Here is a 21,064-nt window from a genome sequence, read left to right on the forward strand (position 1 = left end):
AAGACCTTTGCCAAAGGTCACACGGCCCCATTCTCGCCCCCTGTCCCCAGGCTTCTCTGTAGAATGCAATGAGTTTAGGGTAACAACTTCAGCTACATGGCCAATGAGGTTCTGAAAGAAATGGCTTCTTCCTCTTTTCCTTCAACTCTTCCAATCACGATGAAATAAAAGATTCTTTCTCTATTCAACAAGGGCCACCTACATGTCACGGTAGTGTTGGTGCGCAAGAGTTCACGTGAGCAAGAGTGCTTAGCGAGGCTCCTTTACCGTGGCCAGGATATAAACTAACGCCTTCAACTTCCCAGGACCTAAAGCGGTAAAGGACAACTCGTATCGAAAAGGCCTTTCAGTTCTTTAAAAGTTCATCTTCTTTCCTAAAAGCCTGGCATTTATAACAAATTATTCCCATCCTTAGGGAAAAGGGCATCTGCTGACTATGAACAATGCAAAAAAGAAACCAAAAACCCTCGAAACTGAATACCACACGCTATTCTCTGGAGGAGAAAGTCGTGAATCATTTCCGTTTTAAAACATCTCACGCTGTTCCATTAGATCTTCTTCTATTTAAATAGAAAAAAAGCATTCTTGCCTGAAAGGGAAGTCTCATAGGCCTTCTTCAGTAATTCTACTTTCTCCGAGTGGCTAGCTTCAATTTCTAACTTGGAGGTTTCGTGGGCAGCATTTAAGTTGTCAAACTATAAGAAAACAAAACAATAGTTTACCAGTAAAATCAAAAGTCCCAAGTTGAATAATAAGCAGCAACAGTAGGAGACCTGACACACGAGCTTGCATTCACATTAAAGGGCTACCTAACACAGGTGAGGAACGACCCAGCGTGGATTGGCCACTCCCAATTCTCCACTCCGTTCCCCTCAGGAACCAAACACACAAGTTCTCCAGGGTTCGAGGATGGAAATGGCAGAGTCCATCATGAGCAATGAGGATTAGGTTCCACGGGGACAGGACCACTTAAGCTCCACGCCTGTCACTTTGGCTTCCATATCCTCAGTCCCTAGCACGTGCCTGGCATATAGTAGGTGCTCTGTAAATATTTGCTGAATGAAAAACTGACTTTAAAAGGGAGCAAGAAAATTAAAGAGAGGCTTATGGTATACTATGAAGTGAGAAATATGGGTTATTAAACAAGCGCTATTTTAAAAAAGAAGAAATGCAAACCAATGGCTTAGCCACAAAATGCCAGAATGCTCACAAAGGGATTATTCCTAGGGAGTAGGATAAAGGGTTGTTTCTAATTTTATCTTTTCTTACTTTTTTTCTCCCCCTCTTTTGCTCAACCTATGTACATTGCTTTTATCTTAAGAAAAAAATCTTTTCACTTATTTAACTAAAAAACAAAAAGAAGTTCATCAATGGATGTTCAACGAAGAGGAGTTCATCGAAGGAAGTTCACCACCAACAGCAGTTAGATTTCAAATAAGTGGCCATGACCAAGACCATGCTCGGCTCCCAAAAGCACAGACCTGCTCTTGCAGCTGGCTTTGGTACTTCTCTGCTTCCTCAATGTAAATGTTCTGAAGCTTTTCACACTCCCCGGTGTAAAATTCTTTCAGCCGGTTCTCCAGCTCTGTGAGATCAGTCTGGTGCTGCTGGTTTAGCTTCTGGACAAATCCTTCATAAGCTATTTGCAACTCGTTCCTGGCTTTTTCTAATTTCTCACAGGTGGTTGAAGCAGTGACTGAAGAGACATGAAAATGAAAAGGGGAGATGACATTTAACCTGCTGGATGTCCTAAATTCATAACATTTACACACAGCTGTGATGACTCTGGAAGTATAAACACAGTACTCTCAAGAGTACTCTGCCCTCGCGTGACTAGATTTCCAAACATAATGGTGTAGAAGTGAACAGTAACAAGGAACAAGAGGAAATGGTCTCTGGCAGCAAAAAAAAAAAAAAAAAAAAAAACCACACCTGTCTAGCAAGACACAAGAAACATACTTGAGAAGAGCCAGGCTCCCAAGAGAAGTGACCAATCAGTGCAGGGTCCATAAGGACAGGAGGCTTTGATTGGCCGAGGCGTCTCTAAGGACCACCCCCTAGTAGGGAGAGGCTCAGACACAGAAGGAACTGGGAAGATCAGAGAGAAGAAACCAATGGATTTTAAGCTTGTACTTAATTTGAGATGATTTCAACTCATTATTTCGAAAAATACAGTAATAAAAACAAAATGTTAGAACATATTCAACCCAAATCACCAGAGCATACAGACTTTAGAAAAAACACACTTTAAAAGCTACAATATAATATGAATACATCGAAAAGTTAACATTTTAAAAGGGCAACGTAATTTGATCGACATAATTTAAAATCAGAGCATCCTACCTCTTCACCACGGCTACCAAAAACAGAATCACTAACACGATCCGCTTCCGCGGCCCAGGTTCGCGGGTTCGGATCCCAGCGGCAACTTACTCCACTCATCAGCCGGGCACAACTCACACACAATACATCCTAGCACACACTGTAATAAATCCTGGAAGACCCCTCTCATTTCCCAGGAAGCTTGACTTTGGACTTCTCCGGCCTTCCTACACTGATGTTAAATACGGCTCAGAGGGGCGCTATGTGTCTGTCAGGAGGCGGCACGTTCTTAACATCCCAGCGTGACCATGGACTAACATAAAACCGGTACTGGTAAGTCGGTTAAATTAATCCTTACCTCGCTTTTGGTAAGGAATATTCCAGAAATACATATGTATTTCTGGAGTTGTGGAAGGAAAAATGACTGTTTCAGGGCAGAGAAGAGGACTGTTTAGATCAATGGTTATTCTACCTAAGTAACACGAAATGGGCTCTTTCCTGGGACGAATTTCTGGCAATGACAGACTTGTTTTCTTGGGACTAGGCCAGTTAGCAGTAGAAATACCAGTCACTCATCCCATATCAGTATTCTATCAGAGGTAAAACGGGCCATATAGAAATGACAAAAAATAGAACTACTATATGATGACTGGCCCAGAATCTCAACGACTGGCATGTCATCTCATCAACGCTCACAGAAGTCCTGTGAGAACCTTATCACTAAAGGATTAAAGGAGGAAAACAACTGAAAGGGCAAATAATTTGCCCATGGGCACACAGTGAAGCACGAGGTGGAGGACTGGATTGCAGTAAACGGTTTGTATTCTGATTCTGTCTGCACCCAAAGTCTGTGCTCCTCGCACCCTACCCAGCTGCCTCTTGTGACAGAACTAGTGAGAAACAAGATGCAGCCTCTCCTTGGGGGGCCCATGGTCTAGCCGACAAGACATGCATGTGTGAGAAGCAACAATACTGGGCAGTACCTAAGGACCCAGTGGATGGCACTCAAGGTAGGTTACATGTGGCTAGGGTGGTACGGAAGGTCTGGTCGGCAGATCAAAAAGAAAATTTTTTTAAATTGTGATAAAATATACATAACATAAAACATCATTTTAATCATTTAAGTGTAGAGTTCTGTGGCATTAAGTACATTCAGACTGGGGTGCAACCATCACCATCATCCATCTCCAGAACTTTTTGCCCAAACTGAAATTTCCTATTAATTAAACAATAACTCCCATTTCCCCCCCTCCTTGGCCACTGGCAATCACCACTCTACTTTCTGTCTCTATGACTTTGATTACTCTTAAGTACCTTATATAAATGGAATCATATAGAATTTGTCCTTTTGTGACTGGCTTATTTCACTCAGCACAATATCTTAAAGGTTCATCCATGTTGCAGCATGTCAGAATTTCCTTCCTTCTTAAAGGATCGGACATACCACATTTTGTTTACCCATTCATCTGCTGATGGACACTTGGGTTGCTTCCACCTTTTGGCTATTGTGAATGCTACTGCTATGAACATGAGTATACAAATACCTGTTCAAGTCCCTGCTTTCAATTCTTTTGGGTATATAGTTAGAAGTGGAACTGCTGGATCATATGGTAATTCTATTATTATTTGAGAAACCGCCACCTTGTTTTCCATAATGGCTGAATCATTTTACATTCCCACCAACAGTATGCAAGGGTTCCAATTTCTCCACATCCTCACCAAAATTTTTCTTTTTGTTATAATAGCCATCCTAATGGGTGTGAAGTGGTATCTCACTGTGGTTTGAATTTGGTCAGCAGATGTAAAAATTGAACCATGTGATATAAATACAATTCTGACATTGGGTAAAAACCGTATTCCACCATGAGCAATGGTGGGAGACTGCAGTGCGTCTTGCAGACTACAACATTCAAAAGGGAGAAAAGCTGAAGATAAGACCCAAAAAGGTAGATGGAGGCCAGATTTTAGAGGCCAACAAATGGGATACCAATGACAATTCAGTCCTTTGGGACTAAATTTTGTAAGTTATTTTTTTCTTTAAAAGAATTTAGCAAAAGATAATGGCTATGCTGGTTGCTAGAGAACACCCTCCTCACTTTTCCTTTTTATTGCTCTAAATATTTATCAAAGGAGACAAAAATGATTCAAGAAGGCAAATGTCAGTCAAACAAGTAAATACATTAGCTTCCACTAACTAACTGTCCAAAGTACACAAATAAAATGATGGAGCCGCAAGCCTCCTTGTGTGAACTCCGTATGGGAACTCTATAGGAAAGGAGGCAATAGAAAAATATTTTGCAAGCTGTTAATCAAGGCATCAAATAGTTTTCTGGTCAGAGAAATAATTCACTTGGAACTTCACACATCAGCAACATTAAAAAAAACAAAGTAATAATGTGATCTGGCCCGTCTGAATGCTCATTTCAGAGACAGAAACACCTAAGAGAACCAAAAACTCGAAGAACTTCTATGTGGAAGTTGACAGTATGCTGCACCTGCCAAACTGAACACATCCGCCTGTAATCAAACAACCGTCAGTTCGAATGGATAATTACAGTGCATCAGCCTTAAAAATCAAATAGGATATATGAAAATCTTCTCACATTAGCCACTGGATGGGGGGTTTTCTCTGTTTAAAAAAAACCCTAACAAGCTGAAATAGTGTTCAGTTTTGTTGGCCACTGTGAGCGAGGTGAAGGGAGGACAGAGGGGAGGGGAGGGAAAGGAGAAGAAGGGGTGAGATGGGGGAGCGGGTGGCTTCCTGCTGTTAGTACAACAGGCCCGGCCCAGACGGTGACATCAGCCTGCAGCTGTGCACAGACCTTTGCTCTGGGTCCTGGCCGTGGGATGCTGTGCCGAGAACAGCTGGGCTGAAGTGATCTCTCACACAAATGGCTTTACTTTGAATTCACTGGCCTGGGCTCCTGAGGAAACATGCATTTGGCATAAAGATTCATGAAATGTTTTTTTAAAGGACACACACGTAAATGTCAGATCAGGGTTCTCAGAGTGCTCCTGTCGGCTGGACATGCTCTGTGGGAAGGAGCGGGGACGTCACCCCACCGTTTTAGTCATGAACCTTTCCTTGTACTTATTACAGTTTAGGACAGACTTCTAAGGCCACCTGTGCTGGCTGGCTCTTACTCCTCTCTCAGTCTCATCTCTTCCTTGCGTTTTCTCCAGAATTCCACTCACTTTTAGTCAATGGATCAGACACCTAACAAAGCCAAAGCCAAACATAAAATCTTTCAGAATTTGGACTAAGTAAGCAACGAGTTTTTGCACAGTGACACTATTTTCAAGAAGTTATTGCACAAATACAAAATCCACACAGTAGTAGAAGTCCTTTTGTCCTTGTTTTAATCATTCCATTGGTCGATTTTTAAAAACGTGTCTGTGATGAAGGGCAGCAAAAGCCCACTGCCTGTAGAAGAACTGATGGATTATAACTTTTGTACCCATATTGGTAAACTGCAAAATCTATCTCCAGGAATCTACCTTAAAATGACTGAGTTTTGAGAATTAAGGAGGAAAGATACCAACTCATCTACAAGGTCAGCTCTAAAACACAAGGGACGTTACAGATGAGAAGTCGATATTTTCCCCCTGGGATGAACCAGGCCTGAGAAGAATCGTGGGCCAATGACAGAACAGGAACAACACAGAGACACTCCCTGACTGTTTAAAACATGGATTACTCAGCAAGGAAAACGTATTCCAGAAGATGTGGTGAAATGCTTGAAAATTTTTCCTTTTCAAATATTTGGATGACATCTAGAAAAGGCCCAATGTCACAGTCAAATGTAACCTCTGAAAAAGAGAGCTGGAGCCATCCCAGTCTTTTAGCCGTTTTCCCTGAGGAGTCGCACTGCAGCCATTATGTAATCGGTCCTGGAAGCCTCTGCCAGGAGGCACAGGTCAAATTTTTATTTCCATCTCATTGAGACTACTTTCCTTTTGGTGATTGATAATAAGTGTACTGTTTACAGAGAAAACCAGTACACAACCATGTCCCTAAGATGTCACTGTTCTTTTGAAAAGATGCAGAGCTTTCTCAATTTTTACATCCGAGTAGCACGCATGAGTAGCATGTCATAGGATGACCAAAAATATTTTAACTCTCAGGAACATAAATAAATGTCTTCATAAAACAGAGCCAGAATACCTAGATTCAAACCTCAGCCACACTATTTACCTGTTAGGCGATTTGAGCAAGTTACTCAAGCTCTCTAAACCTTCACTTCCTCATTTTTTTTAATGGCAATAATATTAGCGCCTTACCTGGAGGAGTAAACAAAATATTACACGTGAAGCACCTGGCCCAGTGCCTCACCAGGGTGAGTATGCAACAAATGTTACTGTTACTATGACTAGCTTTGCCAAAGGCCACCAATTCAAATGCGTTTGAAGAGCGCTCAAAGACGCTTGGGGTTCCACGACCGACTGTGACAGCTAGAAAGCAGCATTGCTTGTCTGGTATCCAAAGAAGATTAATACACACGCACACACCAAGGATAGGGTGCTACGGTACACATCTACCCCAAATCTTCACTTCCTACTGCTGTTGTTCTTGACATTATACGCAATAGGATTTTCCCAACTTCCAGGTGATTTTATCCAAGTTGGACATAAAATATAGAAATGAAAAGGAAAAGGAAAACTGGGGAGGTAGGTCACCTGAAAGGTCGTGCAAATTTTCATGATGCTATAGAAGAGATTGTGATGGAAAGAAAAGATAAACAGGAGAAGACTATGACTTCGTTTCCCCACTGGACACACACACTTTCTCTAGATGCTTCCATCAGGCCTGCTGCGGGTGCCAACCCTTCCTGGAGCAGAGCTCCCCTTCTCTGCACCTTCCATGAGGACAATGGCACGCCTGCATCTGGCTTTGCTTGCCTGCTTTAGGTCCCAGCTTTCCCTGGCTGCCTGGGAAGTCAGACGCCCGATCTTAGTTCTGAGCACTTTCACTATTTTCTTCAAGAGCACACACTTCTCAGGGTAAACATCTTTTTTTTCTAAAAAAAATTTTAATTGTGGAATAATTTTAGATTTATAGAAAAGGTACAAAGATAGTATAAAGAGTTCCTGTAGACTCTTCACTTAGCTTCCCCAAATGTTATCATCTTACATAACCATGCAACATTCATCAACGCTAAGGTTTTCACATTGCAACAATACCATTAGCAGTTTTTCCACTAACGCTCTTTTTTTTTTTAAGAATAAATTTTACTTTAGAATAATTTTAGATCTTCAGAAAAGTTGCAAGGATAGAAGAGAGAGTTCCCAGATACCCCTCACCCAGCCTCCCCTAATGTTAGCATCATGGATTTCCACGGGACATTTGCAAAACAAAGAAATCAGCATTGGTACATTATTACTAACTAAACTCCAAACTTTGTCCATTTGTTTTTGTTTCAGGATCCAACCCAAGATAGCGCACTGCATTTAGATCTTAGGTCTTCTTAGTCTTCTCAGGTCTGTGAGTTTGCCCTTTTTCTTTTCTTGTTTTTCATAATCTTGACAATTTTGAAGAGTTGAGAATTTTATAGAACATCCTTCAATTTGGGCTTGTCTGATGTTTTCTCTGCATATTCCTTGACCCAGCAATTCCACTAATAAGAATTTATCTTACAGATATACTCCCACACACATAAAACGAGGGACATATGAAGCTATCCACTGGAACATTTTTATAAGAGCAAAACATCAGAAACAACCTAATGTCCATCCAAAAGGAACTAGTTAAATTATGCTGTATCTATATAATGGAATACTTTCCAAAAGATAAAATAATTTTACAGCTGCTAGGAAAAAAAAAAAAGACTGAGGAAGTTCCTTAATATTGGTCTTTGAGAAATCTCAGGTGAAAAAGAAGGGTGCAGAACAGCCTACATAAAACGTTGCCAACTGTGTATGAAAGGATGGGGAACAAATATCCATCTGATATTACTTCTCCTGCACCCCAGCTCTGGAAGCATGAATGCGGGCACTATGTTCTCCTGCAGTAGGGTGATTCTTTCATAATATTATCCTACCCAGGGAAATCCCGTCATGACACATTCCCAGGGCAAGTGACTGTTGGTTACTCTCTACCTTGTTTAAAATTCGAGATAGTAATATAACTGAACAAAGTAACCAAGAAGACATATTTTAAAAGCAAATTGCTACTTTGTGGAGAGGCAGTAGCCTACAAAGAAACAACAAAAGTATGGGGACTAGACTAACCGACAACAGGCATTTCCAGCCTTCCACAGATCAGTTTCCTGACATGCAAAGGCAGGAATAAAAACCAGCTGCTCTGCTAACCTCACAGTCTGGTGAGGATCAAGTCAAACAGACAGTGTTATATTCTGTAGAGTGAGTCTTCATGGACTCTCTGTGGGATGATCATCAACTTGTAAGAGCCCCAGGTTTCACTTCCCAAAAGGTACCACTTCTTCACATGACCAAGAAATTGGGCAGACCTGCGGTAGCCAAAGGTCTTTTTCTAAATTTCAAAATTAGCTACAAATGGCTTTCTGATTGCTCTTTAAATTATATGGAATTATACTAATTAGCATATATATCGCAATTATATGAATTGGCATGAACTGATTTCAAAGCCTTCCACTAATCCTAACTTATTAGGAATTTACTTTTACAAAACGCCTGCACTGTCAAGTCACTTCTCCCATAAATAATACCACCTTACCTCCAAAACTCAGTTCATACTTTACAAAGTGCTCTCGCCTTTATTATTTCATGTAATATAATAATGCTTTGAGTTAATAAAATAATACAACTTAAATCTCATTTTACTAGAGAGGGAACTGAAGTGGCAGGATTGGGTGTAGAACTCCATCTGCTCAGCCTTTCTCACTGTAGGTTCTATAGCACAGAACACTGAACCTGACCTGAGTGGCTATTTTCCCAACTTGAGATGCATAGGGAGAAGTTAATTCATACATAATAATGGACGTGTCAGGGTATTAGGGCTTAATTCTTTTGTGGAAGCTGGAAGGACTGCAAAATAAGACAGGTAAAAAATAACTATTTTCCCCTACACTGATTAGTCCTGATAAGTTTTTTTGTTTCTGTTTTTGTTTTTTTTTGGTGAGGAAAATTGGCCCTGAGCTAACATCCATGCCAATCTTCCTCTATTTTGTATGTGGGACACCACCACAGCATGGGTTAATGAGTGGTATGTAGGTCTGTACCCAGGATCTGAACTTGTGATCCCTGGGCCACTGAAGAGGAACCCGCAGACTTAAGCACTACACCCACCACCACCAGGATGGCCCTGGCCCTGACAAAATCTCATTTGCATGTGGGACGATGATCTGGCCCAGTCAGCCAACCTTAGAACACAGGTCCTGGCTGGGCTTCCACAGAGCCTCAAGCTTTCCCTGCCAATAAAAGTCTGAAAAGGCTTTGCTGTTTTCCAGCTTACTCACTGGCCAACAACATGCCGCAAAACAGATGCTCTCGTAATCACAGCAGCAAACAGCCCACCGACCAACGAAAACACTTAGGAATGAAAGTGGATCAGAGATGAGAGTCTGGCTGAATAACTGACATGGTGTTCTAAGCTCCAGGCTTGAGAAAAATGAGATAAGCCTCTAAGGAGATCACGTTTCAATCAAAAGAATAAATTTAATGTGAATAAAAAGGTGATTTTTGAGGCAGATATTATTCTGCCTCTCCTTCTCCCTGATGATTCATTTTTAGGGAGCAGGGTTCAAAAGGACAGGTACGAGTTGTGGGGATGCATCAAATTTGGAAGCCTCTGTACAAGAACGGACTCAATGCACTTGGAGCTATTCGCTATTTTCTGGGCTTACTTGACCCGTGTATACTTTTCTACATGAAAGAAACAACATTCTGGACAGTTAGTGCGGTGTCAAAGTGTAGTCCAGAATCACCCAGATGATCATTAAAAGTGCATTCCTGGACTCCATCCCAAGCCACCTGAGTCAGAACTGGGAAGCTGCATTTTAACCATTTCTAGTTTATTACACAATGAAATTTAAGAATGGCTGTTCTAGACAAATGACACCAAATTAGGAAAAAGTGAACATATCAAAACTGGACAAGGAGAAGTTAGGCCAAGGAGCAGGAAAAGGAAGAAGACTCAATGGGCTTTGAAAACAGCCAGCCTCGGTAATACTGTGCAACTGTACAGGCAGAAGAACCCGGCCTTGTGCTTATAGATACAGCCAAAGCCTAAATCTACGACAGACAGACATGGATAGGAAAACAAAGAGCTAAGTTTGGGGTGGTATCAACTGCAACTTCAATTGACTCAGAAGGAGAAAGAATTGTGTTCTTGGGGCTGGCCCGGTGGCACAGCGGTTAAGTGCGCATATTCTGCTTCTCGGTGGCCCAGTGTTTGCCAGTCCAGATCCCGGGTGTGGGCATGGCACCGCTTGGCAAGCCATGCTGTGGTAGGCGTCCCACATATAAAGTAGAGGAAGATGGGCATGGATGTTAGCTCAGGGCCAATCTTCCTCAGCAAATAGAGGAGGATTAGCAGCAGTTAGCTCAGGGCTAATCTTCCTCAGGAAAAAAAAAAAAAAGAATTGTGTTCTGGTATATGGTTGGTTTTCATTATATTAATAGATAGATTTTTCATTAAAGCCCACTTCAAAAATCACTTCTGGGATTCTGCATCTCAAGAGTCACTTAACTGTACAGAGTTTTAAAATTACTTTAAATACACAGCCTTGTTAAACCACAACTATAGGCAAAACTAGAGAAAGAGGGAACGAATCCCACAAGGGGTGAGGTCCTCAAGTTCCCAGACACCAGTTTAGTGTTGATTAGACATAGTGTACAATGCTTTTGGCAGAGCCAAGTCACTTTCCCCTAGCAGATAATAACAAGACATATTTTAATCTAACAATACTTCTTGAGCTCTTGACTCGAATAAACAGATTCCAAAAGTAGTTATCAATGCAAACCAGTGTTTATCTCAAATGATTTTCCAACCTTTCAAATAGTTTCATCATGCTTCCCCTGCTGTGATTAACAGGAGTTGGTGGTCTAGCCATCCTGGGTTCTTATCCAGTGCTCTGCTTTCTTGCTGTTTGACCTTAGAAAGTTACTTAATATCAGCCTAAAATTTTTTTTAATAAAATGCAAACCAGTAGACTTAGAGCTGAACATTGCTGTTAAGAGTAGGCACTTAATAAATATTAAATATTTATTAATAAATACTCATACCCATCTCCTAATTTTTACACACAGAGGGCAAAATCAGCTAGCCTTTTAGATAATTATTATCATTCCTAGAATTTTTAGTGAATTAATGGTTAAAATCCCATCTGTGTCATGAAATAGAAACAATCGGGACAAATGTATAAAATGATGCGAGTTGGCTATTAAATTTTGATGGCTAAAAAATAATTTCGAAATACAAACTATCTTTCCATCATTAATTAAGAGGAAAAAATGTGATCCCGATGATTAACATTAATAAAAAATAGGAACCCCAAAAGATCATCATTATGGCCCTCTATTACGCCAGTTTGGATCCAACACGGCTCTAGAAAAAATCAGAACGACACATGTATGAATGTTTGCTGAGGAATGGAACTGTAATCTATTTCAAGGGCTAACACTTTCAAAATGATCTGATTAATTGGGATTTTCAGACATAATATAAAATGTTTCTAAGAGAATGAGAGCTCACCTTACTTTATTATTATTCATTCCCACATGTTCTTTTAAAACAGTTTATAGGAAAATATTTGTGCACAAAAATGATTATTAGCATATTATAAGGATAAAAGTGACTTTCCCTAGCGACCGTCCTCATTCAATCATCGAATTACTAAGCACCAGGCACAATGTGTTAGTTGGTAGAGCTACAGAGATGAAGGAGGAACTGGCCTTGTCCTTGAAGCACTCACACGTCTGGACTGTGAGAAGAGCTCTATGAACAGGTAACTACAAGAACAAAGACCTAGAGAAGCGCATAGTAGAAGGTGCAATTAACTGGCTTGAAAGATTCGGGCAAAACTCAACCAATGACAAGATATTTTAGCTAGGACTTAAAAAATCAGTAAATGAGAAGGAGCTTGCAAGGCAAAAAATAGAAAGATAGTGGAGAGAGGAGAGCACGTTCCAGGCAGAGAGGACGATGTGTGTCAAAGAGGTGCCAAAGAGGTACGAAGGCACCCGTGGCTGGGACCAGGAGAGGGGGAAGAAGGTGCGAAGCAAGGTGACTGGGTCCACACATCGTGAAGGGGGACTGGAAGGGTATGGTCAAGTCATACATGGTGGCTTTAGTATGTTTGGACTCTTCCCCAAAGTCAAAATGGAGTCGTTTATGTTTGTTAAAAATGTCCAGTAGAGGATACATGTGAGATTTATTATAAGTACCGTCCTGATAGCATGTGGAGAGGAGAGAAGTGGGCTTCGAGGCAAGGTGACCTGTTGGGTGGCCATCGGAATGTATTCTAGGTAAGAAACGATGGAGCTTAAATTAGAAGAGCAGCAGCCAGAATGCTGAGGAGGGACGGAGCTGAGCGATGTTTAGAGCGCAGACTGGTATGCACGTGCAGGATGGAGGAAAAGGAGTGCGACCTCAGTCGTTAGCTTGGGTGCTAAGTGAAGCTGAGGAACAGACTTTGAGGAAGAGGTGTGACTGAGGAGACGCTGCAGAGGGTTCAGGAGGCAAGGGGCCCGGAGTCAGGAAGGGCTGATTACCCTGGACTGGCTCACCTGGAGGCAGTTCCTCACCAGGGAAACTGCATCTGCAGCTTGGGAAGGAGAGGACTAGAAAAACAAACCTGGAGTCATCACCCTACAGGCTGTAGCTGCAGCCATGGGGATGGATGGGAAGACAGCTGACAATGAAACCCTCACCATTCTACAACACTATTTAAGGGGTAGGTGAAATTATGCTACATCCACTCAACAGACTTGCCCATAGTCATTAAACAGGACCAGAATGAAGATTATGAAGCAATATGGAAAAATGCTTGACATAAGCTTACAAGATCAGAGTATGCACAAAATAACATGGGTGAATCTCAAAAACATTATGCTGTGTGAAAGAAGCCAGACACAAAAAGGACATACTGTATGCTTCCATTTATATGAAATTCTAGAATAGACAAAACTAACCCATGGTGATAAAAATCAGATCACCGTTTGCTTCGAGGGCAAGAGGGGTGTACCGGAAAGGGGCTTGAGGGTATTTTCTGGGATGATAGAAATCTTTTATACCCTGATAAAATCGTATGTTACATGAGCATATGTGTTTGTCAAAACCGATGGAACAATAAGCATTCCACTGTATGTAAATTATAATTAAATTATACCTTAAAATAAGGAAAGTACAAAGTTGTGTATACCATGTAAACAAAGACAAGGGTATGGCAAAAAAATAAATTATACCAGCGTCATGGAGCTATGGGCTATTTTCCTCTCACTTCACAATTTTTATTAATTTTTACACATTGTTCTTAAATAAAGAAACTTTAAAACTCCAAATACCCATAAATATTTATCAATCACCCATGAAAATGGGAAGCATATTATATATATACTTTTTGCATAGGAAGCAGGAAAGAACCTTTGCAGTTAAGGATTTACTATCTGAAGACAACAGGAAAATACAAGATATAATAAACACACGAATGTGAGTAGGAAGGACTCACTGGAGCGAGGGAAGCCTCACGGTTTTGCTCTGAGGACACTGAGAGGGGGTTTTTGAGAGCTGTTGCAGAAGCAAATGATAAATCATTCCACAAAGGGGGTGTGGCTCAGATGGCAGGGACACGCAGGCCGAGCACTGGAGGCAAGTTGGGATAACTGGGCCGTAGAGGACACTTGTCAGCAAAAGTGAGATGTCAATGGGAAAGTCAGTCAGTGGAGGGCACAGTGGGAGGCAGCTGGATTCAGGTCAATAGCGCAGACTCTACTTGGGTTTTAGTGCTCCTGAGTTTACGCGTTGTCCGTCGTTCTTTGCAGTTATTAGTAGTTTGGGAGTCTTGCCTCAAATTTCATAGAGAAGGTAAAGAAAAATTACCCAGTGGGAGAGTGACACTAATGATCCCCCATATTTCAGAGGAGAAAGGTGGACACTTAGACGATGGTGCTGGTGGCAGCTCTCTTTTCTTGAGTTGCCTGTGATGGACCGGGTACTATGCTACTGCTTCATGTATATTACCATGTTGTTCAAGTTCCACAAGAGTTCAGCAAAATACATATTAACTTCATATCACCAGTGAGGAAATGTACTCTGAGAGAGTTAGGTAACTTCTAACTAGGAGCAGATGGACAAAAACCTAGACTATGGGACTCCAAAACCCAAGCCCTTCCGCCCTATCAGGAGGGGATCCATCACGTCTTGCTTCCATTTGAGTCTGAAGAGAAAAACAGCCTGCCCCGAGGGGTTTCTAATAATATTTAGTCTAATTACAATTCCTTTCTGCAGTATAGTCTATGCCCTTCTAAAATAGCAGATGTGGTTACCACACAGCTGTAAACTGCACAGATCTTAATGCTATTTACTAGTTCTCAACACCTGGTGCTGGACGCTTTACAACACCTTACCTCATGTGACACCTCATGTTACCTCAAGTAATCCTACTACACAGCTGCAAACTGTACACATCTTAATACTACTTAATAGTAGTCAACACTTGGTGCCAGATGCTTTACAACGCCTTACCTCATGTAATCCTCATGACCACCCTTGCGGCAGACAGTTATCACTGCCATTTTACAGAGAATGAAATTGGGACAGAAGACACGAAATGTGGCCTGCCCTAGGTCACCCAGCTGCCAAAGATTTGAATCTGGATGGTATGACAACACAGTCTAACCACTTTGCACCACTGCCTCAAATTTCAAAACCGAGTTTTAAACTTTGCTTTGTAAACTAACTTTTTTTCCATCTTAGCTCATGTTACAAACAATCAAACTGGCAGCTTCAAGAGCATTTTTCCTGGACAGTTTCATAGAAGAACTATTTAAAGCCTTCTCTTCTTTCCCCTCGCAGAACCAAAACCCTTCCCAAAAAGCTTCACGCTCTTACTTGAGCAATTCTACCCCATTCAACAGCAATAATGACACATTCTTTACAGATCTAACCTTGGGTGACTGAATGATAATGGACAGGCCAACAGTGTAAGTAAAAGCAAACCAGGGCACACTCTCCTTATCTCCAATGGAAAGGTGAGAGTGAATACAAACTGTTAACGGCTATTTCCTGTCAGGCTGTGTGACTAACTGGAGGTGCTGAGTACCTGGGTCCCAACTTAAATCACTTAATTGTGCCATCGACTAAAAGGTAAACAGAGGAACCCCATTCCAGCAAGTGAATGAGACCAGTGTTCCATCAGCGTTTCTGCATTGTCTTGGGAGAGGCTGAAACGTGAGCCACCGCAAGGCTCATCTCCACTTCCACTGGGTTATAATGAACTCTGAAACACACAAAGACCTCTTTCCTGATCATCTAACTCTACGTCCATTCCATTATTTAAGGCACAGACAAAAGCCAATTAAAGGTGGTCATTTGGGTAATCAAAAGGGCAGTAGTCAAGTTCAGTAACATGGCAGGAAGCCTTAAAAGTCTCTGAGAGCTGGGCTGTTTCTCAGCTGTGGTTTCCTTCAACTGTTTCCTTAAAACTCTCAAGTCTTTGGGGTCCTGAAGTTCCATCTGCCTTAAAATTACTTTTCTATAAGGAGTTCTTCATTGCCATAGCCTACAATAAGGTCAGGAGAAAACGATGCCCAGCTAGGTATTAAGAATCTGGATGTCAGCCAGGAGTTGGGTGCTGCCTCCCTTTGGGAGGTGAAAACGGAAGAGTAATGCAGAGAGAAGTCCCTGCCATTTGATCTTTGCCCTGGGGAAAAAAACTTAAGAGTGTTCAAGTCCTGCAAATTATACGGACAATGTTTAAAGTCTGGTCTCATCCAAAGAAAAATATGAGTAGATTCTCCTAGAACTAGAGAGACCCAATTTTTGTCTCTGGCTGTTGCCTTTGTGTTATTTATACACATCCCTACACACACTTTAAGTGCAGACTCTCAGCATACGTGGAAAACTGCAGAGGGCAGGGAATTCAGCCTCTCAATGCGCAACTCCGGACCTGCCTGCAGTTGAGCAGGAGGCTGATTGCCCACAGCAGATGGGGGGAGCCCAATGCAGTCAGTTCACTCCAACACCGTAGGTGAGGCAGGCAGAGCAGTGCTGTCTCTGTTGCACGAACCCTGAGGACTCTTCCAGGAGAGACAAGAACCAAATAGAGTTCGGCCTGGGAACAGCAGCACTGGGTGGGGAGTGCTACAGACATCAGAGGCACATGGCTTCCTGGGCAACTGGGTCCTTATTCACCGTCAGCCCCAAACTATAAGATTAGCACAGAATGTGCCTTCTTCAGACAGGGTACCCCTATACACAGCATCCTTCTAACTTCATACTCACTGCCCCAATCCACCCCAAAGAAGTATAACGTACTTCCTGTTATCAGAGAGGGCAATTTCTCACCACTCTTTAATATGAAAAGTGGTTCAGAAAACAATATGATGGAATTATTTAACAGGAATCCACATCATTACAAAAATCACTCTGGCCCTTTCTTCAGGAAGAGAAATGTTCTGGTCAACAGAAGCTCTGTTAGGCTTAGTCAGATCAGTGCCAGGAATTCTGTGAACTTGAGGTCAAGCTGCCAAGATTCAAAAGAAAGGTCGATAGTAAGTGTTTGCACAGATACCAGCATGGGGCAGGGAACAACTGCCAGCATGCAACTCCAGCCACAATGCAGAGAGGAAAACCAAATTTTCCAATTCTCCCCTTGTCCCATAAAACTTAAAAAAAAAGCTCTTACCTAGCTCTCCCCGGAGGTTAACAAGTTCTTGAGACAGGGTTTTGTGCTGTTTCAGTGCTTCCTCCCGCTGCGGAAAACACACATCAAGTTACTAATGTTTTTAAGAGGGTCCCTTTCAATAACGCACACATTCGTTATCAGCAAGAACAGGAGCCTCAGAATCAATTGAGACGACAAGATATGAATCATTTAGGCTAACAGTTTGTGTTGTTAAAAAAACACAGATGTCCCTTAGTTGTCAGGGAAATTCATGTTTTTCTCAGGTCCTCGTGAAACTCTCGTTTGAGGCACTGAATGGCCCATTTAAAAATATTTACTTTGAGCCAGGTTTCATTGCTGATCCGCGGAACCTTTCAGCTAATGCATAGTGTACTTAAGACGTAATGCATTCTCCTCCTCCAAGGGCAATAAAGGTCTACTCAGTTTAAGATAAATATTTAATGTCCTGAACATATGCACTTATATGTACTTTGTCCTATAATTGCAAATAAAAAAGTTTAGTTCCAAGGCCAATCCTTTACTTCTAAAACGAAGACACAAAGTTACAAAGTGACAGTGAAAAAAACAATCTTTAAAGACAAAATTAAATTAATTTCACTTAGCTACACATTCTTTTTTAAGGACTATTATATTTTGGATCAGCTATGATTCTAAGTAGATGTTTGAGAAATGAACCAAAGCAAACCAGGCAGCTGTTTCAGTATTAAAAAAGCAATTATCCATCTTGCAAAAAAAAGAGAAATTTCCAAGTTACCAGCAACTCATAGCAATCACACATATCCACACACGTACACGAGCACAGTAATTAGATACAGCGTCTTAAAAGGCAGATTCCTTACCACCAGGGTGTAAGTAAGGAAAACGCAGAATTCAAAGCTCTCTGAAAATGCCCTCACTAGGATCAGCCAAGGGGAGCTCCCGCCGCATCTTGGTCACGGTATTGCAGAGATCACGGGACCAGCCTTTGCAGGCAAGAGTTGCTTGTCATTCAAAGCATTTCCCTCTCATTCCAGACAACCTCTGCCTTAGTCCCTGACATTCTTCCAGAAAAGCACTATAAACAAATACTAATTACCCTTGTTGCTGCACATGGAGAATAGAGGCACATTTTGCTGCTGGAGCAGCCCATTTTCCAGCTTCTGTCTCCAACACCCCCCACCCCCGCACCGTCCAAGGAGTGCACAGGTGGCCACGCCACCCACCAGTCAGGTCTGTCTACATTCAAAGCTCTATCAGGAGGCGTGCCATTGGTCCTCGTGAGCCTTACTTCACGTCCTGCAGGTTCCCGTCTGCTCAGCTGCCTCTCTCACAGAAGCTGAGGCTGCAGCTTCTGCCTCTGGCACCGGCAGCCTGCGATTACTTAAAGCCACAGCCCTTCATTTATGAAAAACGAGAGCCAGACATTAGACTGATCGATGGCCACTTACTTAAATATCTGCTAGTACAGTGGAAAGAAAAACTGACCTTCTCTGTGTGGATGGATAATGGAGCTATTTTTAGGTTTGTGAGCCTTTTTATTCCCTTCTCTAATTGAGGTCATTAAATTATCACACTTACTAATAGAAAAGGGAAACCTGTCCTCCAAAACCTGTATACTAAATGAGCTTATGAACTAGGTGAAGAACGATGAAAGTGTGTGTGCTGGGACTTAGAATTTAAAATGACATTACAAAACGAATGGTGTTTCCCGCAGAATTTAATTTGAATGCTTAGAACATGGTCCCCTGGTGTTTTAAGAAAAAGTATGACATGCTGATTGAGTTGGAGATTGGATATATTTTATAACTTTTACCTTTTACTTTGTAGCATTCTCTTACTAAAGAGCTAAGGAAGTTAATGACCCACTGGGTCATATGGAGAGTTAGCAGGGGCTAGAACTTAAGAAACACTTTCTCATTGAGTATATTTTGGCCTTAATGATATTCTAAAGGCTTGCTTTTCAAAAGGCAGTATTAAGCTGTCCTAAAATCACAAATTGATGAGTCCAGGTTTTTTAAAATGAACTTATAATGGGTTTTCTAATGTAGAACTTAAAGTTTGAGAAAAATCAACCTGGATAAAATTGGAAGAAAGTCAAATAAAAATACATACGATATATACTTCTTAAGTCATAAACTTAAATCTTAATTTTGTTTGATCAGTAATCTAGTTCAAGTAAAAGTGACAAGAAAACCAGAAGACAGCTTTACTCGATGCCCACAAGCTATCCTGTGACACATCAGTGAGCCTGCTTCAAGTTCACTCTTTCCGAGAGCAGCTAAACTGCTAATAGAGGGAAAAGCTGGCAAGAAGTTGTCACTTTCCAAATTTCCATAAATTAAGTTGGTATATAATTTTCCAGAAATTAAGTTGGTATATAATTTCCAGGAGTAATTTTGAGAAAACTTTTATGTCCTATCACAAATATATCCCAGATGATCTTTCTGCTTATCAAAGGGATTTTGGGAACAAGGAATTTCAGGACCTATGTGGACATTTCTCCCAACTCTACTGCACTCAACCTCCCTGTCCTCAGGGTCCAGAAGCCATGGACGTCTTCCAAGCTCTGTCAATCCCAGTAACAGTGACGGGAATACCACGAGGTCACCTTTGACTCTTCTTTGTCTAAATGGATTATGCCAAAGTCAGTTAGTTCTTCCTTCCTAAAGGGTCTTGAATCCATCTCAATTTTTCTACTAGTGCTACCCCCACCCTGGTCCTGATCCTCACTTATCCATTCCTGGACTATGGAAAGCATCTCTCCACATTACCTTGCAGAGGGCTGCTAGATTATTACTCCATATTCTCTGTACCTATAAATGCCCTTGCTCAAAAAGTCTTCTACTGGGGCAGGCCCGGTGGCGTAGTGGTTGAGTTCACGAGCTCTGCTTTGGCAGCCCAGGGTTCATGGGTTCGGATCCCAGCTGTGGACCTGTATACCCACCACTCATCCAGCTATGCTTTTGTGGCATCCCACATACAAAATAGGGGAAGATTGGTACAAATGTCAGCTCAGGGATAATCTTCCTCAAGCAAAAAGAGGAAGATTGGCAACAGACGTTAGCTCAGGGCCAATCTTCCTCAACAAACAAACAAAACTCTTCCACTCAGTGCATAAAAAAATAAACTTCACCCTCCTTCCATGAACCTCAATCATCCAGCTCCTGTTTAGACTCCTAACTCCTTTTCTGTCCAAGTCATTTTCATCACGCAAGTCCACCTCTATACTCTGGAATGTCTGGTTTTCTTTACCTGACCCATTACATTAACCTTCAGGGAATGCTAAATGTCAATCATAGACACCATCCCCATCCCCCAAATGCCAGATAGGACATTTATCCTTTTGAATTGGTTAGCAGGTTATTACTCAGTACCAATTAATGAAGCACCATTCGAGATGCTGGGAAAAACATGGAAGAAATTTAAGACATGGTTCTTGCCTTCAAGAAACTTGGGATCTAGAAAGAACTAAAACATCCAAGCCCAATTCTTTGGTCATCACTCAAAGCAGATGACCTCACCTGAGGGGAAGCAGTACAGGATAATGGAAAAACCAAGGTCTTCAAAATACCATCCTCTGTGAAACGCCAACCAGTGCCCATACCATAATAGACACACACTAAGTGTTAGTTTCTATTCAACTCTCCCTGGTAGCTAGCCCTTTAAGATACTTACCCTTTATTTGTAGATGATAAAATGCATTTTGTCACATAGATACTGATTGCCTGTTTCTTTTTATTTAGCTGTTCGTTTATCAGTGTTTCCATCTTAGATGATAAACTCTTTATAGTACAGATAAATTTATTTAATCCTCCTTGTATTGTAACACGTAGAATTCCACATAATGTGAAAAAAGAGGGAGGTGGGAACGTGGATAGAGAAAAGCCTTTATACTCATGCATTAAATATATGACGTGCTCCAAGAAAAAAATGGATTC

General features: G+C 41.5%; 1 protein-coding gene across 24 annotated transcripts in view; it reads right to left on the minus strand.

Annotated features, from left to right (window-relative positions):
• Positions 1 to 21,064, minus strand: part of MTUS1 (microtubule associated scaffold protein 1) — a 150,853-nt gene that overhangs the window by 9,208 nt on the left and 120,581 nt on the right. For 23 of the 24 annotated variants that reach the window (XM_070598326.1, XM_070598324.1, XM_070598313.1 and 20 more), the window contains 3 exons: positions 17,148 to 17,214; positions 1,482 to 1,696; positions 590 to 695 (listed from right to left, as the gene is read on the minus strand). In XM_070598326.1, the coding sequence (XP_070454427.1) occupies positions 590 to 695; positions 1,482 to 1,696; positions 17,148 to 17,214 (388 nt within the window). Of the gene's footprint in view, positions 1 to 589; positions 696 to 1,481; positions 1,697 to 17,147; positions 17,215 to 18,222; positions 18,588 to 21,064 lie in introns of those variants that run through there. The other variant, XM_070598331.1, reaches the window with a different exon arrangement.

The sequence above is a fragment of the Equus przewalskii genome, chromosome 28, assembly GCF_037783145.1.
Source record: "Equus przewalskii isolate Varuska chromosome 28, EquPr2, whole genome shotgun sequence".
NCBI classification, from domain to species: Eukaryota; Metazoa; Chordata; class Mammalia; order Perissodactyla; family Equidae; genus Equus; species Equus przewalskii.